At 54.8% G+C, this 24,939-nt stretch overlaps 1 protein-coding gene across 2 annotated transcripts; it reads right to left on the minus strand.

Moving 5' to 3' along the window:
* CASKIN1 (CASK interacting protein 1) lies at window positions 1–24,465 on the minus strand. 2 transcript variants are annotated; one of them, XM_031945848.1, is made up of 20 exons: window positions 24,279–24,465; window positions 14,429–14,480; window positions 14,223–14,320; window positions 13,979–14,124; window positions 13,769–13,864; window positions 13,428–13,558; window positions 12,103–12,211; window positions 11,745–11,853; window positions 11,517–11,611; window positions 10,835–10,952; window positions 9,174–9,275; window positions 8,949–9,043; window positions 8,766–8,850; window positions 8,590–8,678; window positions 7,560–7,670; window positions 7,378–7,479; window positions 5,590–5,728; window positions 3,443–5,494; window positions 2,684–3,086; window positions 1–2,381 (listed from the first exon to the last, which is right to left on the minus strand). In XM_031945848.1, exons 1-20 carry the CDS (start codon window positions 24,370–24,372, stop codon window positions 2,285–2,287), a joined length of 4,323 nt encoding a protein of 1,440 aa, XP_031801708.1. In that variant the 5' UTR covers window positions 24,373–24,465; the 3' UTR covers window positions 1–2,284. The 2 variants fall into 2 exon arrangements, with proteins under 2 accessions (XP_031801708.1, XP_031801709.1); XM_031945849.1 differs by lacking the exons at window positions 7,378–7,479; window positions 7,560–7,670 and having other exon boundaries at window positions 24,279–24,464.
* Between the last annotated feature and the right edge of the window lie 474 nt (window positions 24,466–24,939).

Raw genomic sequence — 24,939 nt, forward strand, 5'->3', positions numbered from 1 at the left:
TTTAAGAAATGTCAAAAGTTGTGCCCAACACATCTGGAGCGGCTAACACAACAATGAGACCGGTCAGTACTTTTTGAGAGTGAAGGGAAAGGGTTCTCAGAGAGGGGAAGGGGGAAGGAGGAGAAAAAGAATGACCACACAATACTGTTTGACCACAAGCAAAGGCGTTCATAGAACTGGGAGCGAAGTCTGCACCGGCCACTCGGTGCCTTCTGGAGGGTCACTCACACACCACAAGACACTCCATCCGCGGAGGACACGCAGGCACACACCCACACACATACACACACGTGCACACTGTGGGATGGCCACACCCGCCGGGCCCGCCCGCTCCCCGGCACCCGCAGCTACCGCAGCCCAGAGGCAGGCACCCCGCACCGGCCCAGCTCAGCGATGGTCCCTCCACACGCACACACTCACTCACACTCCCCAGGGCTGCGGCCACACCCGAGAGGAGGAGGAGGAGGGGAACCCCTCGTGCCCGAAGGTCTCTGTGGTGGGGTGCCAGGGGACGCAGCCCGTCAGCAAACAAGGCACATCCTTCGAGTTCTTCTAACGCAGAGAAAGATGAAGAAGAGCAGCAGGGATGGGATGGAGACTGTGGAGCCCCCAGGCACACTGATCCCGCCCCCAGGGGCGAGAAGCCTCCTGTTTGTGCTACTGGGAAAATGGTCTGGCCACTGAGGGACAGACAGACAGACAGACAGTCAGACAGACAGACAAGACAGGTGGCCTTGGCCTCCAACAGCTTTTGTCTCAAACTAAAATCCAGCTTTTCTCTTGGTTGGTAAATGGTTTTCTATAGAATCAATAATATTTCTTTCTTTAAATATATATTTGTTAAAGTTAAAGTTTTTACCCTTTTGGATTTCTGGGAAAATCTGCCTCAGCTCATTTCCAATAAATTAATACTCTTCTATAGCTTATTATCTGATCTATGCCCCTCCCTCCCGAGGACAGGGATAGGGGCACGGTCACTGGGAGCACACTGACCCAGGGTCGGTCTGAGGGTGGGAGCCTCGGGAGGAGCTGTCCCCGCAGACTCGCCCCAGAACCAGGCTACTACGACCGGTCTCTTTGTGCTGTAGTGGGGCCGGGACGGCGGGCGGAGACTGAAGCACCCCCCCAACCCCAGAAAGAAAGGTAAGCAATCCCCAATCAGAAGCAGTTCCTGTGCTGTACCTCTGGGCCTCAGGCCTGTGCTTTGCGGCTGATTGGGAGGAGAGGGAAGGGAGGGGTCGGGTCTGGACCTGCCTAGGGGGTCACTCCCCCACCTTCCAGGGGTCCGGGGAGCCTAGGACCAGCCCAGCCCACAAGCCTTCTTGTCTCCTACTGTCTCCGCCTCCAGCCAGCCACACTGGGCCTTGCTGTCCCCCTGCAAATCCAGGCCTTGGCCCTACCTTAGCGCCACCAGTCCCCTGTGGGGGTCTGACACAGATCGCGGCCCCCAGATGAGGCCTGGGGGGTTTATGCCCAGGAACTGAACCCCTCCCCCCTGCACTAGCAGAGATAAGAGAGGGCATGTACTGGACAGACTGATAGGGACCAGAGGAGGGGGGAGAGGAGGGAGGAAGAGCTAACCCAGCTGTTATTATTGCATCATGGGGGGGGGGAGGTGAAGCAAGAGGAATGCAGCCCGGGGCAGCTATGAGGTGGTCACTGACAGGGGCACCAGTGACCAGAAAGCCCTTAAACAAGGTGGGCCAACCTCTGACCCCGGCCTCCTGCTCTGCTCATGGCCCCCCGAAATGTTGTGCTTGTGATCAGGGGGGGCATGGACAGGCAAGGGGTGGGGACTCCTTTCAAGGGCACTGTTCCCTCGGTCCCAGTCTCCCCCGACCCCAATATCCCAACCACCAACTACCAGTGCTTGACCACCAACCACCATCTGATCAGCCAGGCCCTGGGGCGGGGGTGACCCCCTCAGTCTCCTCCCACCCACCCCCCAGGAATATTCTAGCCCCCACGGACTCTGAGTCCTTGCCCCCCAACCTCTCCACCCGCTCCACACCCTCATCTAGCCCAAGTCCCTGCCTGGAGGCTGGGTCAGTGCCAGGCAGAGGCCAAGGACAGGGCAAGGAGGCAGCAGCAGCAAGGGGCCAGATGGGGAGGGGGTTCCATCAAGGAGGCCGTCCCCCAGAGAGCACCCCCCCAGCCTGCAGCACAAAGAAGCTGGCCACGGACATGGCCAGCTTGGAGCCCAATCCTGAGGTAAAGTTCTGTGTGTGGAGCCCGGGGCGGGGCGAGGGGGGGAGTCCTGAGGTTGGCTGGGCACCTGACGGGCTCACTCCAACATGGCATCCAGCTGGTCAGCCAGGTCGTCAAACATGCTGCCAATGTCATCCAGAATGCTGACCGTGCTCTTGGACTCAGCCACCGAGCTGAAATGGAGAGGGGAGGGCTGAGGGGGCGGGGAGTGGGGGGAGACTGAGAGGGGTCAGAGGGCAGAACCAAAAAGGACCCCGGCCCTTGGAGATGAGGAAAGGGAGCCCCCGAGGGTAGTGGGGAGGAAGCAGAGCGGGGGCCCAGTTACTGGCCAAGAAAATGGTGGCCGGGACCAGGCGGACCTGCATAGGGCCTGTGAGCTCGAGGAGGCGGTGGGGAGAAAGGGAAGGGGAGGGGCCTGAGGGAAGGCTGTGGGGACTGGGGGGGGGGCAGGGACCACAAGTGGGGGCCCACATACTCAGCTGCCTGCCCATTATCTTGCTTAATCTTCTCCTCCACGGCCTGCAGGGCCGCAGCCAGGGAGGCACTGGTCTCCTCCAGCTTCTGGTGGGCACTCTCGCTGGCGCTGCCGTCTCCAGGGGGCACGGCCATGGCGGCTCGGGGCGGCTTGACGGGCACCTGCTGGGGGGGCACGCCTGGTGACGGGGGCTTGGCGGGGCTGGCACAGAGGGAGGGCGGTGTGCTGGCTGGCTTACTGGTGGCGGCGGCAGCAGGCGCCTGGCGGGCCGGGGAGGGCGTGGGCGTGGGGCTGGCGCTCACAGACTGCAGTCCCAGAGGAGCCTTGACTGGCTTGGGGGCTGTGGGTGGGGGCGGTGGCTTGGGAGACACCGGCGGGGGCGTTCCGTGGGCCCGCTTCACCTCTGTGGGAGGGAGAGAAGAAAGGGCTTCACCCACCGGGCCATCCTCGGCCCAGATCCTGCTCTCCCCTTCCCTGGCCGGTCCCCTTCCCCGGCCGGTCCCCTTCCCCAGCCAGTCTCCTCTCTGGGTCGGGGCTCTGGGGGAGCTGGGCCCCACAAATAGAAAGGATTCTGGATGTCAGACTGCCCCCCCGCCGGAGTAACCCACCCCAGGCCCATGCCCTGCAGGAGGAGGTAGCCAGCACCCGGCCCCTGACCCTGTGGCCAGGGATCCTGGGAAGGACAGTGTGGGTGCGGCTGCCCAGGGTAAGGGTGACGTCCTCCTCTAGAAACGAAGGGGTCGCGCTCTTGGGACTTACCCGGGCTGCCGGGACCAGGCAGCGGAGCCTTCTTGGAGGCGGTTGGAGGGGAGCCCTGCATCTTGGGGACCGGCTGGGCCAAGACAGGTTTGGGGGACACCGGGGGCTTGGCAGGCTTTTTGGCCTCTCCATCAGGCGGCGGGGGAGGAGGCAGATGGGCAAGGTCCGCAGGAGGGGGCGCGGCAGGGGGGGGCAGCAGGGGCAGCTCTGCAGGGCTGCCGCTCTGCTCAGAGGCCGGCCGCCGGCGGACGGTGCCTGTGCCATTCTGATACACGGAGAGCGGGGGCGGCTCCATGCAGGGCTCTCCCCGCTCCTTGGTCTTGGGCCTGCGCTTCACCGTGTCGGACTCCGTCAGGATGAACTTGATGTTCTCCTGCTGGCTCTGCTTGGCCCGGATGCGCCGCTTCAGTGTGGCACTGGCCTCCACCTTGGCCAGGGGAGGGCCCTCGCCGCCGTCCCCCTTGGCCGTGCCCCGCGGCCGCTGCCTGATGGTGAGGCTGCCCTCCTCGGCAAAGGGGATGTGCTCGGGGGGGCCCTGCTCCCCGCGGCGGGCGGCGGCCAGCAGCCCGGTGACAGGGCCGCTGAGCGTTCGCCGACGATTGACGACCTCGCCGTCCAATCCGATGGCGTCCTTGTGCTTCGCCGAGGCCAGCGCTGCGACCACGCGGCCCGGCTCAGGACTGGCAGGATGCCCGGCCGGCCCAGGGTGCAGGGGATGGCCTTCGGGGGGCCGGCGGGCGGCCCGGGCCCCACCCCCAATGGACGACAGCTCCAACATAGCAGCAATGCTCTTGACGCTGCCCGCGCTTCCTGTGTCCACGCTGCCGGCCAGGTCGCTGGCCCTGCGTCGCTGGGCCCGCCCACCCGCCAGGCCCTCCTCAGGTCTGGCCTCCTCGCCCTCTCCATCCTGGACTGGCTCGTCTGCCAGATTGGCACTGGACATGGCGGAGCTGGAGCGCTTGGGCGGAGGAGGGGGAGGCCCCTTCTTCTTGGGGCGCACGGCGAAGGACTGGCTGCGGTTGACGTTCTTATCGCCGCCCGCTGGGGTCCTTACTGAGTGGCTGCGGCCCACCCGCCTCTGCACCGTGGCGTAGGGCCCCGCCGCGGGCACCATAAGCTCGTCGCGGTCAGGCTCGCTGTCCGAGGCTGCATAGCGGTTCAGGCTGTGTGCCCGCTTCTTGGGCCGCCCGGGCTCCTCCTCCGCCTCCCCCGCGGCCCCGGGGGGCAGACACAGCACAGGGACCGGCATAGGGGCGGGAGCCACCGGCGGGGGCAGCCCGCCATCCCCTTCCACAGGCTGGGGCAGCACATAAGCAAAGCCCCGGTGGGTGGGCGACTGAGGCAGCGAACGGGGAGACATGGGCCGCTCGGCCGGAGGCAGCAGCTGCGGGGTGGGCTTCACCTTGGCAGTGGCCGGGGCTGGGCTGTGGGGGGCGCCCAGTGTCTGCGGCGAGGCCGGACGGGGCTTGGTTGGCGTCTGAGGGGGGGTGAAGTGGCCCCCGGCAGCCCCCGGGGGGAAGGACTGCCTCGGCTTGCCAGGCACCGGGGGCACACTGGCTCTCTTGACGCCGTGTCCGTGCCGAGTGGGCCGGGCCTCCTTGGGGCTGGGAGCAGGGGCGCCCTCGTCAGCCAGATACTCCTGGCTGCGGGACATGGGGCCGCTGGGGCCGGGAGGCCCGTCTCCCAGGAGCTCCTGGGAGCTGCTGATGTGCCGGGCCCGCCCGCTCAGGCTGGGCTCGTGCCGCAGGGCACCAGCCCGGGGTGTGGGCGGCAGGCTGTTGGTGGGCTTCTCGGCGCCCCCCTCGGGGCCCGAGGGCGGGCCGGTCATGGCGGCCTGCAGCTCGTCACTCAGCTCGCTGTCTTGGAATGTGATCATCTTGGGCGACTGGCATTCGGCGGGCGTGGGCTCCGGGGGTGGGGGAGACTCGATGGCCATCACCTCCAGGGACTGGGGGGCCTTCCTGCGCAGGGCCCCGGCCTCATACTTCCCATACTCGGCTTTCTGCAGCTCTGCCAACTTCCTGACCGCCAGCATCAGCTTCTTCTGGTGGCCTGGGTGGGAGCGCACGGCAGGTTAAGCTGGTGGTCTCACGGGGCCAACCCCACCCAGACATCCCGCGGAGGCCGGCGGGGAGGGGGCACCCTACCTAGCTTGGTGATGCCGATCTCCTGCAGGTCCTCCCAGGTGATGTCAGTGATAAAGTCTATATTCTCATAGCCGTTTTCCACAAGCACTTTGTAGTACTGGGCTAGTCCAATCATGGAGAGCCACACCGCCAGGTTAGCCTGAGGAGGGAGACAGCGAAGGCCCACCTAGGCCTCAGGACAGGTCCAGCCCCCACAGGGAGGTCCAGGCCCTCCCTGGCCAAGGGGGCTGCCTTTCCACTACCACCCCTCCCACTGGTCACTCGGGTGCTAACTGGTGGCTGGGGTCAGGGGGAGAACAGTCAGACAGACAGACAGACCAGTCAACAGGTGCCTCAGAGAAATCAGATCAAGAGACGATGAGACAGAAGACATTGTGCTGAGGCTGTCCTACGACCTTGGGGAGGCCAGAGCCAGGGGCAGGGTGGAGAGAGCCCCCTCTGGGCCAGCCCAGCCTGGCCTGCCCGAGAACTGCCACTCACCACACACCACCAGAGACAAAAAAGCATCCACTGTTTTGTGTCCAGGACACACCTGTGACCTTGCCCGGACAGGGGGAGAGGGGAGGGCCACGTGACTGCTTCCCCACCCCCTCCCCCAGCCAGCCAGCCACTGGTCCAACCATCTGTCCACCCCACCATCACTACCTTACACAAACACATGCGGACACACATCCAAACACATCCCCGCACACACACAGTCACACACAAACACACAGCAGCAGCTCTCTCATATCCACCACACCCAGGTATAACACACACACATAACAGCACCATATATATTTTTTATAACACCCACCATATATTTCTAGTATACACAGACACAGACACACAGACACACACACACACACACACACACACACACACACACGGCTTCATCTTTCACAACCACCCTTTCTCCCCACCACAAGCATGGCTACCTTCACCTTTTGCTTCCCTGACCAGGACAGAGGCAAAGAGGAAGAAGAACCTTGGCACACGTTAGTGCTGAGCCCTCACAGAGGGGGGTGCCCTCAGCCGTGTGTATGGGGGCTATGCCCACCAGAAACGAGGAGCCAGGCCCCGGACTGAGGGGGAGCCCCGGACGCGGGGGCCAGCCTGAGAGCAGGGCGGAATCAGAATCGCAGAGCCCTTGGACAGCTCTTGATCCCCTTGTCTCCCCCATGGCACTGAGCAGAAGGCCTGGGTCAGCGTGTGACAGGAGGGACAGAGCTGAGACACTTCACTCCCTGCTGACTCCCGTGTTGGGGCCCGCTGAGCATGGGTTGAGTGGGGTCTGGCTTGGTGGTTCATGGGGGTCTGTAACAGTGAGTGCTGAGCTAAGCGGGTTTCGCTTGACAAATGTGTGCTGGCTGAGTGAATCTGTCCCTGCCCTTGAGCCCTGGCCCTCCTCTGACCAAGAAGAAAGCCGCTCACTGCCCCAGGCCCAGAGCCTCCTTTTCTCCTACAGCCCTGGCCCCGGCCATGCCCGCTGCCCTAGGCCCCGGTGCCCGTGATGGACAGATGGCTGGACAGGTGGCTCACTGCTGGCAGGGCCCGCGCTGCTCCCAGGGGCCATCCTCAGTGTCTGACAGAAACGTCGCTTGGCTCGTCTCCCCGGGGCCAGGGTGGGGGCAGCTCCGTCCAGGCTGGGTTGTGCCGCAGGCCCCAGGTGCGGCCGCCCTGCGCTGGGCAGCCCCTGAGCTCCGGCGCGGAGGGTGCCTGTCTGTCTGTCCGGGGCCTCCAGAGGGGGCGGTGCCCTCTGCCCTCCCCATGCCCGCCGCGGCTCTGCCGGGGCGGGAGGGGCCTTACGGGTTTGTGTTCAGGCAGCCAGTCGGGGAGGGTCAGGCTGTTGATCTCCGACGTTATCTTCTTCCTGTGGCCAGGCTTGGTGACGCCGATGGCCGTTAGATCCTAGGGCAGAGAAAAGGCCCCGTTACCAAGGTGGCCGGTTCCCGCGCCCATCTTCGGGGCCCAGCCAGAGGCCGGCTCACCTCGGGGGTCATGCGGCTGATGGTGGGGAGATCGTAGCCAGAGGTGATGAAGTTGGAGGCATAGTGCTGCAGCTGGAAGGTGGCGAGCCACTGGGTGACGGCCTCCGCGCTCTGGAAGACACAAGGGAGCAGCTGCTGCAGGCTGGGCCGCCGGTGGACAAGCCTTCACCGCCCTGGCGGGCGGGCGCTTCCCGCCTCTCCTGAGGCCGCTCCGCCGCTTCTTCCTCCAGCTGGCCGTGGTCATCCGTAGAGCTGCCGCCGTCTCTTCTCCTCCTCCTCCTCCTCCTCCTCCTCCTCCGCGGCCTCGCCGGTGCCCAGCCTGGCCACCGTCCTCCAGCGCCGTCCGTCCGGCCCCTCCAGCCGAGTCCAGCCACTGTCCAGGGGCCTCGCAACTCCCTCCCTTAGCCCTCCTCCACATCTGCATCCACAAATCCAGGCCTGCTCCCCCAGGTACCGAGAGCCCTCGGCAAGCCTAGCTGTGTGTGTGGGAGCGTCCTGCAGACAGACGTGGACGTGTCGGTGTTAGCCAGAGAGCCGCGCCCGGACTGCGCTCACCTGGAGACTCCCGGGCAGATGGGAAGGCCTCCGGGGGGTGGGGCAGACGGCCTGCCCCGCCCCGACCTGGCCCACTTCCTCAGTGCTCCCGGTCCCGGCGCAAGGCCCCGTCCCCCCACTCGTTCAGCGCAGCTCTCCCAACTCGCACACCTCACCACTACATACACGGGCACGCCCTCCACGCACAGCACACCGCCCCACGCGGACGGAAACACATACAGGTACACAGCGGCCCGAGCCTGGTCCGCGACAGACAGACAGGGCTGGGCCTCCTTAGCCTGGGGGTGGGGCTCTCCTACCTAGGCCCAGGAAGACCCTGACCGGGGAGCTGGAAGGTTCCCTCACAGATTCCCGGCCCCTTCCTCCCTGCCCCTCCCCTGGAGCCCCTCACGACCCTCACGACCCTCCCGCCCCCGCGGCCTGTGTGAAGGGAGCAGCTCCACCACCTGAGAAGAGTCCCAGGCTGACCGCTCACCTTTCCCTCAGACGCAGGCTCCATTTTTTTGGGTGGCTGCTCACCGTAGGCCTGCCCCGTGTGTGTAACAGGCTGGGCACGTGAGGGACCTGCGCAACCAGAGAAGGGGGTGAAGAGCCCGTGGGAGGCTGGGGGCAAAGCCAGAGGGGAGGATGTAGAGCTGGGGAGTGGCTCACCCGCAGGGCCCTCGAGGGGTTTTGTAGTACTGTCCCCTGGGCCGGACTCCTGGATGGACTTCTGGGAGAGCACGGTTGCTAACAGCTGGGGACACAGAGGGACAGAGCCGACCAGGGTCACCAGAGAGCCAGCCTTTGCTCGCTTGTCCCCCACCGCCCGTGGGCCCATCTGTCCGGTCGTACCTTGACCCCTTCGGAGCCCGCGTGCAGGGCATGGCTCCCACTACCCCCGCTGCGCCCGCTGGCCACGCCACCTAGACTGCTGCTGCGGTCAGCACCTGCCAACACCAGAGAAGCTTCAGGAGTGGGGACTGAGCCCTCGGGCCCTCCTTCCAGGTGTTGCTTGCCAACTGTGGCTGATGATGCCCACAGGGGAGAGAAGCCCCTGACCTGCCCTGGCTTCCATACCAGTGAAGGGCTTCCTCAGGACCCAGATTTCCTCTGGGGGGGCTGCAGAACTGCCCTGGGAAGGGGACAGGTGGGACGGGCTCATGTCAGCTCCTCGGGAACCTTCAAACGCAACATAGAAACGCCCTGAGTCTTGACTCTTTATCTCTTAGAAAACACTCCTTGCCCCTACTATGGAGAGCAGGGCCCTGGCTGGGCCCCTCTGGGTTGCCCAGGGTGAGCACAGCAGCCAAACATCAATCCCTCTTCCAGACTACCTCAGAATCCTGAAACCCCAAGTATCTTTCCTCTCTTTTAGTGGGTAAATCCTCTAATAAAAGCAGTTAGGCAGGTCAAAGCCAGGAATTAGGCCAGTGAACCCTTCCCTCTCCCTTCTTGCACCCCAATGCTGAGCTCACAACCAGGGCCAGGCCAGTGAACCCTCCCCTTGTACCACAGTCCTGAACCCTGAAATTCTTCAGAGCAAGGGAATCAAAATGGGGGTCTTGAATCATGACTGTTCAACTCTATGTGGACTGAGGACAGACAGAAAGCAGGAAGGGAAAGGAAACAGAATAGGTCTCAATCCCTTTGGCATCACCTCCATTCCCCAAAGGTGAACTCTCCAAAATGTCCTTCTCTCTCTGAGCCGGTTAAGCCTATCCTCCCCTCTTATAGAGTTGCAGGAGAAAGACAGAGATACCCACAGAAAACAGAGGCAAGAAGATGGAAACATGAGAGAGACCCAGAGAAAATGGGAGACAGGAACCAATGGGAGAAATGCGGGGATGAGCAAACTGGGTGGAAATGACTAAAGAGCCAGCAAGTGAGGGGCCTGAGTCACTGATTGTCACTGACCAGGGGAGGAAAACACTCAAATTCAAAGTAGACCAGTTTGCAGTCAGCCTGTCTGGGGCTCCTCTGGACCACTGCCAAGAACAGCTTTCTGGGGAACAGCTGGAGGGAGGAGGAGGGACAGTGATGGGGAGAAGGGGTGGAGGAAGATGGAGGGAGGAAATAGCAGCCTTGACAGCATAACAGGAGTCAAACGAATATCTCCTCCCTCCTGCCCCCCAACCTTGGCTCCAGGGGAGACTGGACTCATCTTGGTATTTTTAGGAGTTAGTACAAAAAGGGGACTAAGGAAATAAGGCTCCAAACTCTAAACACTGACCTCTGCATTAAATAGCTATGGTGCAGAACCTAAAATGCCAGGTCTGGGCCCTCCTTCTCAGGCTAGCTCCTGACCTATATGACAAATTACCTGGGGCTCGAGTTTTTCAGAAATGCCTGAGGAGACTTCTTATTTCCGTAGCTTAGGGGTATTCACACCCATGCACACATCATCCATATTCAGTTCTCTGACTACCCAGCATGAACATGAGATACCACGTGCCAAGGTCATGTCATGGGGGCATGATGGGAGGGAGAGAGGGTCAAGAAGGAGCCCCTCCTGTCCACCACTGCCAAGCACGAGAATGCAGAGACCTTCCCAGAGAAGCTCTGGACTGTTCTCACTGCCCAGGAACAAGTGTCAAAAACTCCCTGGAATTGTCCAGAGCTAGGAAACTGAGTCTGGGGATCAGGGTGGGTGCTTATGGTCAGGGAGGTAGCAAGGATTAGGAGTCAGGGTGAGATTTGGAGGCAAAGGGCAAAGCTGAGGGTCAAGGTAAACTAGTTGCCTGTTCGTTTGGTGATAGCCTCGCCTAGGGTAGACGGGAAATAGCCAACACGATCGTTGCCAGTCCGATTGTCATGGATACAGCCTTTCCACCTGCCATCAGGATGCTGTTCAAGGACCTGTACCAAGTAGGGGGCAGAGTTGAGGGCCCATTGGAGGCTCTGAGAGGTCTCGGGGCCCAGGACAGCATGATTCAGGGAAGATCCATCCCCCAACATATACACACTATAGTTATAATAGCAAAACAGCAGGGACAGCAGGAAGCAGAAGTTCGGGAGACTCCTCCCTGTCCTTTGCTGTCAAATTAAGCTTTACCCCAAGATGGGCCACTGAGAGCATGTTCATATTACTAAAGACTCCCAAACTACCAGGAATTCTCTTGAATTAACTAGAAGGAGGCAACAACCCTGCAACCAGTCCTGGAGAATCAACCCTCCCTTGGAAGCTGAATAATCCACCACCACCCCAACTCCCCCACCATGTCCACTTCTCAAAGGCCATGTCTCCCCATGATCATTCCCCCCAAGTGGCCACATTTCCCTGCTGCTTCATTCAGAATAACCACAAGAAAGATGGGTTAGGGACCAAGAACCAGGAAGTCTCTGACCTTGGTCTGCCTCACTGACTGACCACATCTTCCCAGGACCAATCCCCCCACTGGAAGCTCCTCATCCTCCACTTACAGTGATCACATCTCCTGCCTTCACATTCAAACTTGTCAGGTCATAGTTGTTGCAATAGTCCTTCATTGCCCGCACCTGCAGAGCCGCTGACGCCTCTGGAGAGAGAAAAGAATAAACCCACCCAGCCCCTGGAAATGAATCTGGCCATCATACCTTCCACCCTCTGAGGGTCCCTAGGTCCAGTGGATTTATACATCCCCCTTCACTCACCACCCCCAATCTTCCCACCTCTCAGCAGCTGCTTGATCTCCTTGCTGGCCTGGGAAGTAGTGAATTGGTGGACGATGTCCAGTGCGGTCTGACTGTAGGTGTTCCTTACATGGGCATTGATTCCACTCTGGTTGGAGGGGGAAGGCAAACTCAGGTGGGGAGGCTGGGGACCTAGGGGGCTGGAAGAGCTTGGGACAAAGGCAGAAAACAGGCAGGAAACCCATTGCCTCATCCGGAATGACCACAAAGGACGTGGGATGGGGGCCAAGGACCCTGGAGGTCTCTGACCTTTGTCTAACTCCTGATCTCAGTGCCCCCAGCCCGTCTCTCCCAGGCTCTGACCCCACCGAGTCTGTCTCCCCCTCCCTGAGCTTACATCCAGCAGGAGCCGAACCACATCCGTCTTCCCACAGAGTGCGGCCTCATGCAGGGCAGTGCCTGACTTGGTCTGACGGTTAATGTCAATGCCAGCTTGGAGGAGGAGTCTGGGCATGGGGGAAGGCAAGAGGGCCAGAGGTGAACCAGGACACTGGCAGCCAAGTCTCATCACAGCCTCCTATCTCTGGCAATCACACATCTCCCAGGTCACAGATCCGGGGGAAAAACCTGACTCTTTCCTTTTTCTCATTCTCCCTTAAATGACCCAGTCAGGAGCTATATCCCCTTGGATCTAAAGCTGTAAGGATACATCTGTCCCCTCTTTTCTACTTCTATGCCCACCATTCTGGCATAGGGATAGGACTAATAATGTGATCTCCAAAGTAGTCTCCTTGCCTCCATTCTTTCTTCTGTAAAATTTATCCTTTACATCACAGTCAAAATAATCTCCATAATGCACTGCTCTGAAGACATTACTTTCCCATCAAAACCCTTCAATAGCTCCTCATCATGCACCAAATAAAAATTATATTTCTTTGATTGGCATTCAATGTCCTCTATACCTGGGACCTACCCAAGTATAGCTCTCCTCTTTTTTAATAGGTTCCCTCTGCTCCAGCTAGTGTCTGTTTCCTTACCGTCCTGTCCTCCTTTCCTGAATACACGTGTCTCATTCCCACCACTCACACTGATTCCCTCACCAGGAATCCCACCCCCCATCCAAATGTCACCACCACCTCTGTGAAACTTTCTTTGATCTTTTCAGCTCAAGCCTCCTCCCCACATGGTCTCATCCTGCTTTTTCACTTTTCTCTGTGTAAATCTAGCCTCTCTCATTGACTGTCAGCACCTTTCCCAATGACAGGATCCTGATTTATTCCTTTTATGTCTCCCTCCCAGGTTTCGAACTTCCCAATAGTAGGGCGAGGGTCTGCTCCTTCTCTGTGTTCCTCTTAGAGATGGGAAAGGAACAAGTACTTATTAAGCTACTCCTATATGCCAGGTACTATAGTGTAAATAAATCTTATCTCATTTAATCTTCACAACAACCCCTGGGAGGTAGGTGTTAATTATTATCCCCATTTTCCAGCTGAGAAAACTGGCTTGCCTAGTATCATCCAGTAGTGAATTTCTGAGGCTAAATTTGAACTCAGATCTTGATTCCAACTTCAGATTTCTGTCTATTAAGTCACTTAGTTGCACAAGACCAGGCACATGGGACGAGGGAATATTCAGGAGAGATGGGTTGGTTGAATGATAAAGAAAAGAAAATCCAAGAGCCTCCCCTCCCCATCTCCTATCTAACCCTCTCCATGTACATACCTGATAATGTCAATGTGACCATTTTTGGCTGCCAAGTGCAAGGGGCTGGTGCCATTTGGGTCAGTGGCATCTCCTGGCCGAGGCTCCAGTAGGGCTGCACACATGTTACTACTCAGGAGCAGCTGTACCACCTTTAGGGGATAACAGGAAAAAGAAAAGGGAAATCAGAGCAGCCAGGAGGTGGATGTTGTCACCGTGCTGGAGAAGTAGGGAGGGAGGGACGAGATCAGACATTATTGATCTGGTCTTCTGGGACCATCCTGAGGCGCCTGGACCTGTCCTCTCTCTGCCCCTCACTCCAGCCCCAGCACACTACCTACCAGAGCCCTGTGGGAACTTACCCCGACACGTCCAAACTCACAGGCCAGGTCCAAAGGCGTCTTCCCTGAATTGTCCACAATACATGGGTTGGACTGATGCTGAAGGAGCATCTCTGACTGCAGGTCCCATGGGGGAGGAGAAGGGAGAGAGGAAAACCAGTGAGAGCCGCTGTCGGCCCGGCACCCCAGCCCTGCCCAGTCCTCCCTGGGCGTCTGCTCTGGAGCCCTCACCACATCGTAGTGCCCGTGCTGGGCGGCCAGGTGTAGCGGGATATGGCCCTCGTCTGATGGGATGTTCACGGCGGAGCCTGCCTTCAGCACCAACTTCATAGGCTCCTTCCTGCCTTGCCAGGCTGCATAGTGCAGAGGCCGCATCCCTGGGGTAGGAGGTTGATGGTCAACTGGACCCTGACCCCTGACTTGGCCTAGGGTCTCCCTCCAGAGGGGGAAGGCAGCGGGAGGTGGGAGAACTTGCCTTTGTTGTCCTTGATGTCCACAGCGGCCTGGGCCTCCAGCAGCAGGGCGATGAGTTCTGTGTTGCCATTGAGGGCAGCATGGTGGAGGGCTGAGAAGCTGGGGGGACAGGATGGGGGGACACATCAGAGAGATATCCAGCCTCATCCCAAACCCCATTCAAATCACAAGCCAGGGGAAGACTCCTCCAGGGACTCCCCAACTCACCCATCGGGGTCCTGGAAGTTGACATTGACCTTCTTGGCCGAGCCCAGGAGCTCTAGAAGGGAAGGGAGGAGGAGTGACGAAGATGAATGGGAAACCATTGCTCTACCTGCCTCAGGCCATTTGGGGAAGGTCATAGAAAAAGGGTACAGATCCCTCTCCAACAAAAAAACAGACACAAATGTTCACAAAGAGGCCTAAAGTCAATAGCCTGGTTCTAGAGGAGCAGAACCCCAATCCAAGTCCAAGGCTGATATTCACCCCATCAAGAGTAATAAATAATAATTACTATGATTACATTTTATATAGCACTTAGTATGTACCCAGCGCTGTGTGCTATCCTTTACAATTATCTTATTTGTACACAATGATCCTGAGAAATAGGTTTTTTTAAAAAATAATTCCCATTGTACAGTTAAAGAACTGAGGGCGATATAGATGACATGACTTGTCCGAGTCTGCATAGTTTGTTTATATTTGAAGCCAAATTCTTTTTTTTTCTTCTGACTCAATTGGAGTTAAATGACTTGCCCAGGGTCACACAGCCAGGAAGTGTTAAGTGTCTGAGGCCAGATTTGAACTCAGGTCCTCCTAACTTCAGGGCTACTACTCTATCTACTGCGCCAGGCAGGTGCCCCTGAAGCCAAATTCTAACTCAAGGTCTTCCTGATTCCAAGACCGGCACTCTATCCAATATACCACCTAAGTGCAGAGCCGACATTTCCATGGTATTTTATGATTTACAAAGTATCTCAGCTCCTTTAAATCTCACAACAGCAACCATGTTGCCAGATAATATAGTTATCCTTGTGCCCATTTCACAGATGAGGAGACACAGAGAAGCAAACCTCACAGAAGCAGCAGAACCAAGATTGTAACCCAGAACCTTCCTCTCCACTATGCCATAGGTGCCATCCATCGTCAGTGATAGGAGAAGACATGACTGCAATTGAGCAGTCACTTGGAGAGTCAGAGTAATGGAGGTGAGGGTGGTTAAATATACACATTCAACTCATTACTTCTTCCTCCTTCCCCACACACAGAAACCAAAGTCTGGGTTGGACTTTCTCCCTCCTTTGCCCATAACTATATATATATATATATATATATATATATATATATATATATATATATATACTATCTATAACTAGATAACTAGATTTCACAGAAGTAGGAACAGTCAATCTTGACCCCTTGTGCCTCAGTTTCCCCAAAGGTTGTCTAATACCAAACTATCATAAGATTTGAGGGGCTCCAGCCTTCCTCCCTCCTTTGAGAACCCCTGCAATAGCCTTTGAGCTGGGCTGTTGGCCAGGAGCTGCATCTCCCCCTTAACTCTCTCCCCACCCCCACTCCCCCCACCACACACACTGCCATCCTCCCCTGGGCTCCTGGCCCACCAGGGCACTGATCCAGCTGCTGCTGCTATTGCTTCTCTTCTACTAAATATAGCCTGGGGGGTGGGGGAGACCGGGAGAACACACAACAGATTCTCACACACAAACACACACACACACACACACTTCCAGGACAGGCTGAGGATTCTGTATGGGAACTAATTGAATAACTCCCCCAGTGAGTGATCCATCTTCTTGACGTCTGCAGACAGGGTGGGGCAGGTTGGGCTGGCTTGGGAAAGCTGGTAGATCCAGGACAGGGGTGTCTCTTGGGGAGAGGCAGGGGCCCCCAAGGCCTCACCATTAAGCTCCTGGCTCAGAGGAGCCCTCACCCACTTTTCTATGCACTCAGAATGGAGCGGTTTCTTTTCCTTCGCTACCCCACCCCCACTTCCCCCTGGTTCCTCAGCATCCCTAGCACAACTTGGGAAAGGCCGGCACCAGCTCTAAGGACACTTCCCAGTCCAGCAGCATAAAGCACAAGAGTCCCTGCTAATTCTGAAGCAAATGCCCATGCATGTGAGTATTTCTCTGTTTCTCCATCTCTGTCCCTAGGTGCTGAAGCATTCCTAACAAGACTGAAATTCTGATTGATAACGAGCCTTCTGCCCTTCTGCCAACCCTGCCTGCTACTGCCCCCCTGCCCCCCAGAATTCAGACCCAGAACAACCTGGGCCCTATATTAGAGCTCCACAGCCTTCCCTGGAACGGGGCCAAACACCCTGCTTTCTGTCCCCAATAGTCCAGTCATTCTCCCAGCTCCCTCAATCCTCTTGGAACCCTTTCCTGCAGCTCCACTCTCCCAAATCCCCAGGATCTGCCATTCCATTCTGTCCGCTGGATTAGCCCTCCTGCCCCTTTCCTCTATGGTTGCTACCTCAAAACCAGGACCAAGATGGAACTCTTGCTAAAGAAGGAATAGGAAAGATGGGTGGAGGACTGGATACAAGGAAAAATGGGCAGCCCGGATGGATGAATGGGTGCACGGCTATGGACAGACAGATGTAAAAGCTGTCTCTCTTGGCCCCTGCCCTGGGCTCAGGCCCTTCACCGGATCTGAGTCAGCCCTGGCCAGATTCTAGTGGCCCCCCACCACCACTGGGCCTGCCAGGACATTGGTTACATAACCTGTTTGTGGGTCAATCAACTCCATGGGGGAGGGAACCTCTAGGCTGGACAGAAGCCCCTTTGTCCCAGATTAGGATGAGGGGGTTGGGGATTTATGGAGAGGCTCAGGGGGTGTGGCTTGGTGGAAATATGACAGGATCAGGGGGGAATGGAGAGAAGAGTGAGATAAGATTCGAGTACCATGTTCAAGTCCTAATTTTATCACTAACTATGTGATTTTAAGTAACTTCATCCTCCTGGGACTTAGTTTCTCCCATAGGCAGACTCAGAGATTTGGATTAGATTTTCCATAAGGTCTCTCTAGTTTTCTAAGAATGTTCTTCTATCTCTAATAGCTGTAAGGGAGTTCTAAGGTCCCTTCCCTAAGGAGAGAGCCTAGGTAGTGTAGCAGGTGACAGTGCTGGGCCAAGAATTCAAAACCCACCTCTGACACTGATTAGCTGTGTGACAATTACTTAACCTCTATTTGCCTCAGTTTCCTCAACTGTAAAATAGGGCAAATACTTCACAAGGTTGCTTAGAGGATCAAATGAGTTTCTGTTTGTCAAAAAAAAAAAAAAATGCTCAGTACATTGCTAAACACACAGTAAGGGCTTAATAAATATTTATTTCCTTCTTCCTATTTCTCCTTCCCTTCATTTTTCTTTTCTCCCTCACTTCTTCCTTCCCTCTCTCTTTCTTTCCTTTGTCCTTTTCTCCCTTCCTCCTTTTTTCCTTCCCTCCCAGGTAACATTCTAGGCATTAAATCCCTTCAAGCACTAATAGTCTGTGTTGTAAGTTCTCTTCCAGCTCAAGCCTTCTATGGTTCTGCTATTCTATCCGGTGAGACCCACACATACATCTGCTCAGTCACACTAGAGCATAGCAGATCTACCTCATTAGCACATAATAGGTGCTCAACAAATATTTTTTGAATGAATGCAGTCACACATCCACACAGTCACAGATTCACACTGTCATATACACAATCACCCACGCTTGTCTCCCTGGCCAGGAGGTGAAATTTTAGAGCAAATGAGGCTGATTCCCTAGGATAGATTTGAAGTTAACACTGGAAAGATGAGAGGGTCCTTGCCAATAAAGGAAACTCTTATCCCCATCAGAGAGAGAGAGAGAGAGAGAGAGAGAGAGAGTGTGTGTGTGTGTGTGTGTGTGTGTGTGTGTGTGTGTGTAAAAGCACAGCCTGGCTATCCTAATGACATCAGAGTTGGGAAGAATCTGTCTCTTCCATTGGTTAGATTAGGATGCAGGACATTTGTCCTCTTCTTTGCTCCAGCCCTGTACTGTCTTAGAGATCTCCTAGTATTTAGTGAGGGGAGATGGGAGGGAGGTGAAGATATAGGTTCCCAGCACTTCCATCCCCCCCTTCTCCTCTGAAAATCTACACAAAAGATTTCAGATAGCCTCAGGTCTTCTGAGGCTTTTTTGAGGTCAGATCTTTCTTCCTTTAAGGAAAACAACTAGTCCTTCAGCCCAGGAGTTTCTCAGCAGACATAATAAATGACCATACAAAGACCTTGAGAACTTCCTACTAGATTATCACCATACACCATCCTTTGATATCAGATCTGACTCCAAATTAACCAACTTGATCCTAATGTCATTGAGTAGCCCTAAGACAACCACACTGACCTCCAAGGATCAACAAAATTCAGCTCAAATTATCAAGCCCCTGATGCTATGTTAGATGCTTACTGAGCCCATATCACTGAGAAATCACTGTATTGAATCTCACAATATCATCATTGACCCTGAGATATAAACCTATAACATATAACATGATCATTCACCCTGAGATATAAACCCATAATATCATTATAACTCTGGGATCTCACCATGTCAGTTCCAAGATATTACCCCATGATACCACCCTGACTCACTGGTATCATTGTACTAATCCCAAGAAATCATTGTTCTGAGCCCCTAATATCACATCTTACCCTATAGATACACAAATGTGTCTGAGTATATGTTATATCCCTTCTGTTAAGGATGGGACTTCTCTCCACAGTTTAAGAGATCTCCAAGAATAGAGGTCACATATATTCATGTCCCCCTTAGAGTTTAGTCAAATTCTGAAAAACACTAAGGTTTTGGCACACACAGGAGCAGTAACTTTATGACATGGAGCAACAGTGGTAAAGGAAGAGTTCAAATATAGTATAGTAGGTTTAAGGGAATGGGGAAAGCAGAAACTCTATCTTTTGAGTTTTTATTCATCACATTTGTATTCCAAATGTGGAGTTTAGAACTTTACATGCAGTATATGTTTAATCAGCATTCTTTGAATAAATTTATGCTTTTCAATGAAAAAAAAAAAAAAAAAAAAAAAAAAAGGGAATGGGGAAAGGAGAGGACTTTTGGGTTTTCTCAGCAATAACCATAACCATAATTCTAAGGGGCATATGCACCATTGTGTTGATATCATGCAGATTCCTTATGGGTTGGTTGGTGAAAGTTTGGAGGGATCAGTGCCTGGATGCTCCTGGTTTCTTCCACCACCCACTCTATTCTGACACAACAAAGTAGGCAAGGCATTAGGTTGACCTATACCATTGGCCTCTCAGGATCTTTTGAATTATACGGCAGCAAAATCATTATGGGTCACTGACAAATGGTTCTCATACAAATGGTTTACATACAAACACACACACACATACACACACACACATAGAGAAGCAGACATGAATACATGGAAATAGATTGTTCCCCAACTACATATCTGGATGATGGTCTTCAAATCCCCACATCCATCAACAGCTAAGTTTTGTTGAGTTATCTATTTCAGTAATATTTTTGGCATCCACTCTCACTTCTCTACTCACCCAGCCACCACCCTAGAACAGCCTTCATTACTGCTTTCCTGGATGATCATAATAGCCTCCTAACAGCCTTCATTTCTCGCCTTCCAATTCATTCTGTACAAGCTGCCAAGTCAATCCTCTCAAGGTACCATTCTGATACCATTACTCCTGAGCTCAAAAAATGTTCAGTGGCTCCCCACTGCCTACTAGCAAACTCCTTACCCTGATATTCGAGGGATTTTACAATATGGTCCCAGCCTACTTCCCCTCACAAAAATGTGCACTTAATTCATTTTTCCATAGCCCTCTATTGGTTTATAGAGTGCTTTCTCTCAATGCTGTGTAACCTCCTTGAGAGCAGGAATAAATTTGTATTTTGCCTTTGTATCCAAAAAGTTTTCTTTTCACACAGAGACAAAACAAGAATTGTTTGTGGAATTAAATTGAACCAGATCATAGGGAACCTGTAATTCTATTAACATAGGAGGAACTTTCCAATGAGGAACTTCCTCTACCAATGTAGTGAGGTACACTCTGTGCAATTTACTGTTTTAGCATATTACCTGTAGCCCTAAAAGGTTAAATGATTTGACCAGTATTACAAAGTGGGCCAGAGGTGGAACTTTGTCTTTCTACCTCTGAGATCCATAATATATTCACCTTTCCATCTTCCTTCTCTATGGAATTGCTAGTGCAAATATTACTGTTTCCATTTTACAGATAAAAAAAACTGAAGTTTAGAAGAATATAGGATCTAAACTCAGAATCCTTGGTCTCAAATCCAGCATTCTATACAGCTATTCTATCGTATCCTATTGCTGTTACTTAAGTGACATAGTATAAAGAGATGGTCTCTGAGCTCAAGGGACCAGAGTTGAATCTCAGCCTGAATACTTACTTGCTATGTAACCTTGGACCTATCTTCTAATGTTAAAACTTATATAAAGACACTTGCACTACCTGCCTCTCAGTTCAATACAGTTCAACGTGTGTGTGTGTGTGTGTGTGTGTGTGTGTTTGAGGCAATCAGGAGGTTAAGTGACTTTTATAGCTAGTTGACTAAGGATGGATTTGAAGTTAAATTCTTTTGAGATTCTAAGGCCAGTGTTCTATCCACTGTACCACCATATATATATATATATATATATATATATATATACATATTTATATATTATATAAATATAATTTATACATTTATATATTAAATGTCTTTTATGTCAGAAATTATGCAGAACACCTGGAATACTAATACTAGGGAAAATTCTCTATGAACCTTTAGTCATTGTTCCTTCCGCCTAGAATTCCCCCATCTCTTCTTATCTCAATCTAATACTTTAAGGTCCAGCTTAACTCTCATTTCCTTCAAGAAGGCCAGTCCAGTCCACACTGAACTTCTTCCTCTCTGAGGCTCTTCCTCAGAAACTTGACCCTGAAGAACTCCTATCCTGTTCTTTGATCCCTCAATATGATAATCCCTAAAGCCAGAGTTTGTTCCCCCTACCTCACCTCCATATACCATAGGAGAACATCAAACTGAGTACATGAGACACTCAACTCAGGAAGACTGGATGAACTGGTGATAGAAACAAAAAGGAAAGATGATAGGAATGGGGGAATGATGATAGAGAAAGCAGATGAAGGCATGGGGAAAATAATCATAGGATGATGGAGAATAATAAACAAAATAAAAATAATAAAAAATCAGAGAATGCAACCTGGTGAACAGTGGAGTCAGAGAGATGGAAGAGAGCCTTTTGGTTACAGTGGGGAAAATTTCTATTTCCTCCCAGGACCAGAGCTGCCCACTGAACATCACTCCCTGCCCTGGCCCCACCCTCCCACTCCCTGGGCCCAAATTCCAGCTGCACTTTGCTGAATCAAAATATATCTTACTCCAAAGCAGGCCAGTGTCACCATGGCAACCGTGCTAATTCATGAAGGGGTTTCTCCTCTCTGATTTATGAAGCCCGCCCCCTTGGAGTCAGAGCACCCAGTTGGGATTTCTGTCCCTGTATCTCTCTCTGTGTCTCTGTCTCTGTCTGTCTCTCTGTCTCTGTCTCTCTCATTAACACATCTTCTCTAGTCACTATTCCTCCCAGTCTCTCTATCTCCCTATCTATGTACCCAACTTTGAGTTTTTCCAGAGCCTAGAAACAGATTCCTCTGAACCTCAGTGTTCCTAGTTCAGGACTTTTTAGGTGGACCATTGATTTCTGACCCTTGGGAGCCGGTGGGTGTTTAATCAGGTTAGCTTCTGAGAGAACCTATGTGTGATCAATGGGCATGATCACACTTAAGGAAAATCATTGTCTTGAGGGGCGAGAGGAGTTTGAGAGCTACCAAAAATGGACAGGGATCAGAGAGATTAGAAATGAGTAGTACCAAGGGAATGGGAGTGGTCCCTTAGTCTAACTAGCTCCCACCTTCTTGTGCTTTGTATCTGTTTATGTATGTTTCTGTGTTAGTGTATATACCTGCTAGTCTGGGTGTAATTGTGTATCTCTTTCCTAGTATGTTATTGGAAGGGTGGGGGAAGGTATAGTGCATACTCTACTCTGGTCTCCCATTTGACTCTAAAGAAGCCTGGAAAAAAATCAGACGTGGGGTGTCTATCCCACCCCCATCCCACCTCTGACTCCCCAGAGAGGATAAACATGAAGGCAAGTTTGGGTCAGAGGCTGGCTACCATGGGGGCTTGATGACTTCCCCCACTCTTCCCCTCACGACTGAAAGTACCTCCAGCCCAGCCATTCCCTGGGGAAAGGGAGCTCCTCTGATTTCCCAAGAAATCCCTCCCCGCATCGGTCCCAGATCTTAAGGACAGAGACAGATTCACATAAACAACTTGTAATTGTTCACACTCAGTGACACACTTGTACACACAAATTGCCAACTGCTGCTCACACACAGATGCATTTGGATATACACGCCATAACCACACACGCAGTCAGTCACATGCAGAGGGAGGCATAATCTCGAAACACTCTAGGAATTGGCTTCTACCTCCATCTCTCCCCCCTTTTCGTCCTTCCCCCGCCCTCCCCCAGCCCCTCCATCCATCTTCTGTTCCTGGGGGAGGCTCTGGCTGAGCCAGGATCAGCGTTAGGATCAGAAGGCTGAGCAGAGGCTCCTGGGCCCTCCCAGGGGGAGCTCACTGCAGCCAAGGGTTCTAACCTCTCTCCTCTGCTGGCTTCCTCCCTCCCACAGCAGCAGAGACAGGCACTGGGTGCTTTGGGATCCTTTCCCCCAGCTTCACTAGACTAGGTTAGAGAAATAGTCTCTAAGAATAGACTAGTAGTTCTTATCCTGGTTTTGCCCCGACCTTGGACAGGTCATTTAACCACTTTGTGCCTCAGTTTCCCCATCAGTAAAACATTGCCTAAATCTTCTCTTTAGGGGCCATGGAATGGGATTGGCAAAGCTCACCACCTCTGTTCCCTGCCCTTAGTCGCCCCTCCCACATATAGACATGCATACACACATACTTACATACACACATGGTCACATCAGCCACACCCTCAGGGTGGCCCCTGCCCAGTTTTCACCAACCTTTGTTATTAAGCATGATGAGAAAGTGTAGAAGACCTTTCTCCATCCCCCTTGGGAGCCCCAAGGATGGACAGACCCTCATTCCCAATTGGAGAGTGAGAATCAAAGAGGTAGGACCTTGCCCCTCACTTTCCCCACCTGCACACCCAGGGAAAGGCAGCATATAAAGCTATAAGGGAGCACACACATGGGACTGTTCAGGTGGCCCACTTGCTTATCTATGTCCACCTGTGTGTCTTGGAGTCCCCGTGACCCTGCATCTGTCTGTCCTAGCCTTCTCTGTGCCCATCCCTCTCTGAATCCCTAAAGCTTCCTATAAATCTCTCGAGTATGTGTGCTGAGGTTGGGGGGTGGGGGGGGGGGACGACATAGAAGGACAGGGGAAGGTGCAGATTTGGGCTATTGGATAAAATGCGCCTCCGGAGGTTGGTGAGGGCGAGTCATTGCCTGGCCCCCACCACCTCTCTCGGCCCCAGGCCAGCCTCTCTGCAGCCTCTGGCTAAAGTGGGGGGGGGGGGAGGAGGCGGGCTACTGGGGGCGGGACCACAGACACCGCCCCCCTCAGCCTGTATCCCCCCATCTCCCAGAACCCCCAGACACTGCATCCCCCCAGTATCTTCCCATCCCCTAGGTCCCCTGGGGATCCCATCAAACCCTGCATTTCTATCCCTCAGCATCTCTTCGTTCCCTGTATCCCCCACCTGCACCCCCTCCCAGACCTTGCACGCTCCCCTGGCATCTGGCAGCTCTCACGGATCTCCGGGGCCTCCCCTGACACCCCAAATTCTCCCAATGCGTGCCCCCAGACCCAGCACCGCCTCTGGACCCGCATCCCCCAAGGCAAGCATCTCATCACCCCGGGGGGCCCTCTTGCCCCAAGCCCCCCACCTTCTTCCCAGGCACTTCCCCCCCCCCGGATTTCTCCGCCCCCAGCCCAAAGCAACCCCCCCCGCCCCCGCCCCCGCCCCCGCTCACTGGCTTTCCCGGGCCGCGGCCTCTGCAGCAGCCTCTGCACGGCGCCCACGTCCTCCGTCTTTACCGCCTGCACCAGCTCCTGGTCCTTGCCCATGACGGGGTAGCCCGCCCGGCCCTGCCCGGCCCTGTCCGGCCCCGGTCCCGTTCCGCCCAGGCTCCAACCCCGGCTCCCGGCCCGAGTCTCCCGACCCCCAGCCCCAGCCCCGGCCCCGGCCCCGGCCCCGGCTCCGCGCTCGGGCTCGGGCTCAGCGGCGCCGGAGCATCCTCGCCGCGGCTCGCGGGCGGGAGGGGGGAGCGCGTCACGGGCGGGGGGCGGCCCGGGGGCGGGGGGATGGCGGGGATGGGCGGGGGCGCGGCCGGGGGGAGGGGCTGCTGCGGCCCCGGGCGGAGGGGGTGTTGGGGGGGGTTAGTAGGGTTGGGGGAGCCTGGTTACCTGGCGCCGCCTCCAGGACGCCTAGATCCCAAGCATCTCCTTATATCTCCCCCTCCCCCTTCCCTAATCATGGTGGGTTCCCTCCTCTCCAGCGTGTCTGTGAGTCTGTATATCTGTGTCTGTGTCTGTTGAAGAAGACGGATGGAGATGCATAACCTCCACCCCTGCTCAGGATCATGAGTCCTGGGGAGGACTTTTTTCTTGACCCAGTCCTGCAGCATCTCCTGG

This window comes from Sarcophilus harrisii, chromosome 1 (assembly GCF_902635505.1).
Source record: "Sarcophilus harrisii chromosome 1, mSarHar1.11, whole genome shotgun sequence".
Lineage (NCBI taxonomy): Eukaryota > Metazoa > Chordata > Mammalia > Dasyuromorphia > Dasyuridae > Sarcophilus > Sarcophilus harrisii.

Coding starts and splice junctions, on each gene's coding strand:
- CASKIN1 (XM_031945848.1), bottom strand. CDS start 24,372: ATGGGCAAGGACCAGGAGCTGGTGCAGGCGGTAAAGACGGAGGACGTG. Junction 11,854..12,102: donor TGGTTCGGCTCCTGCTGGAT/GTAAGCTCAGGG, acceptor CCCTCCAACCAG/AGTGGAATCAATGCCCATGT. Junction 8,679..8,765: donor ACCCCTCGAGGGCCCTGCGG/GTGAGCCACTCC, acceptor CTGGTTGCGCAG/GTCCCTCACGTGCCCAGCCT.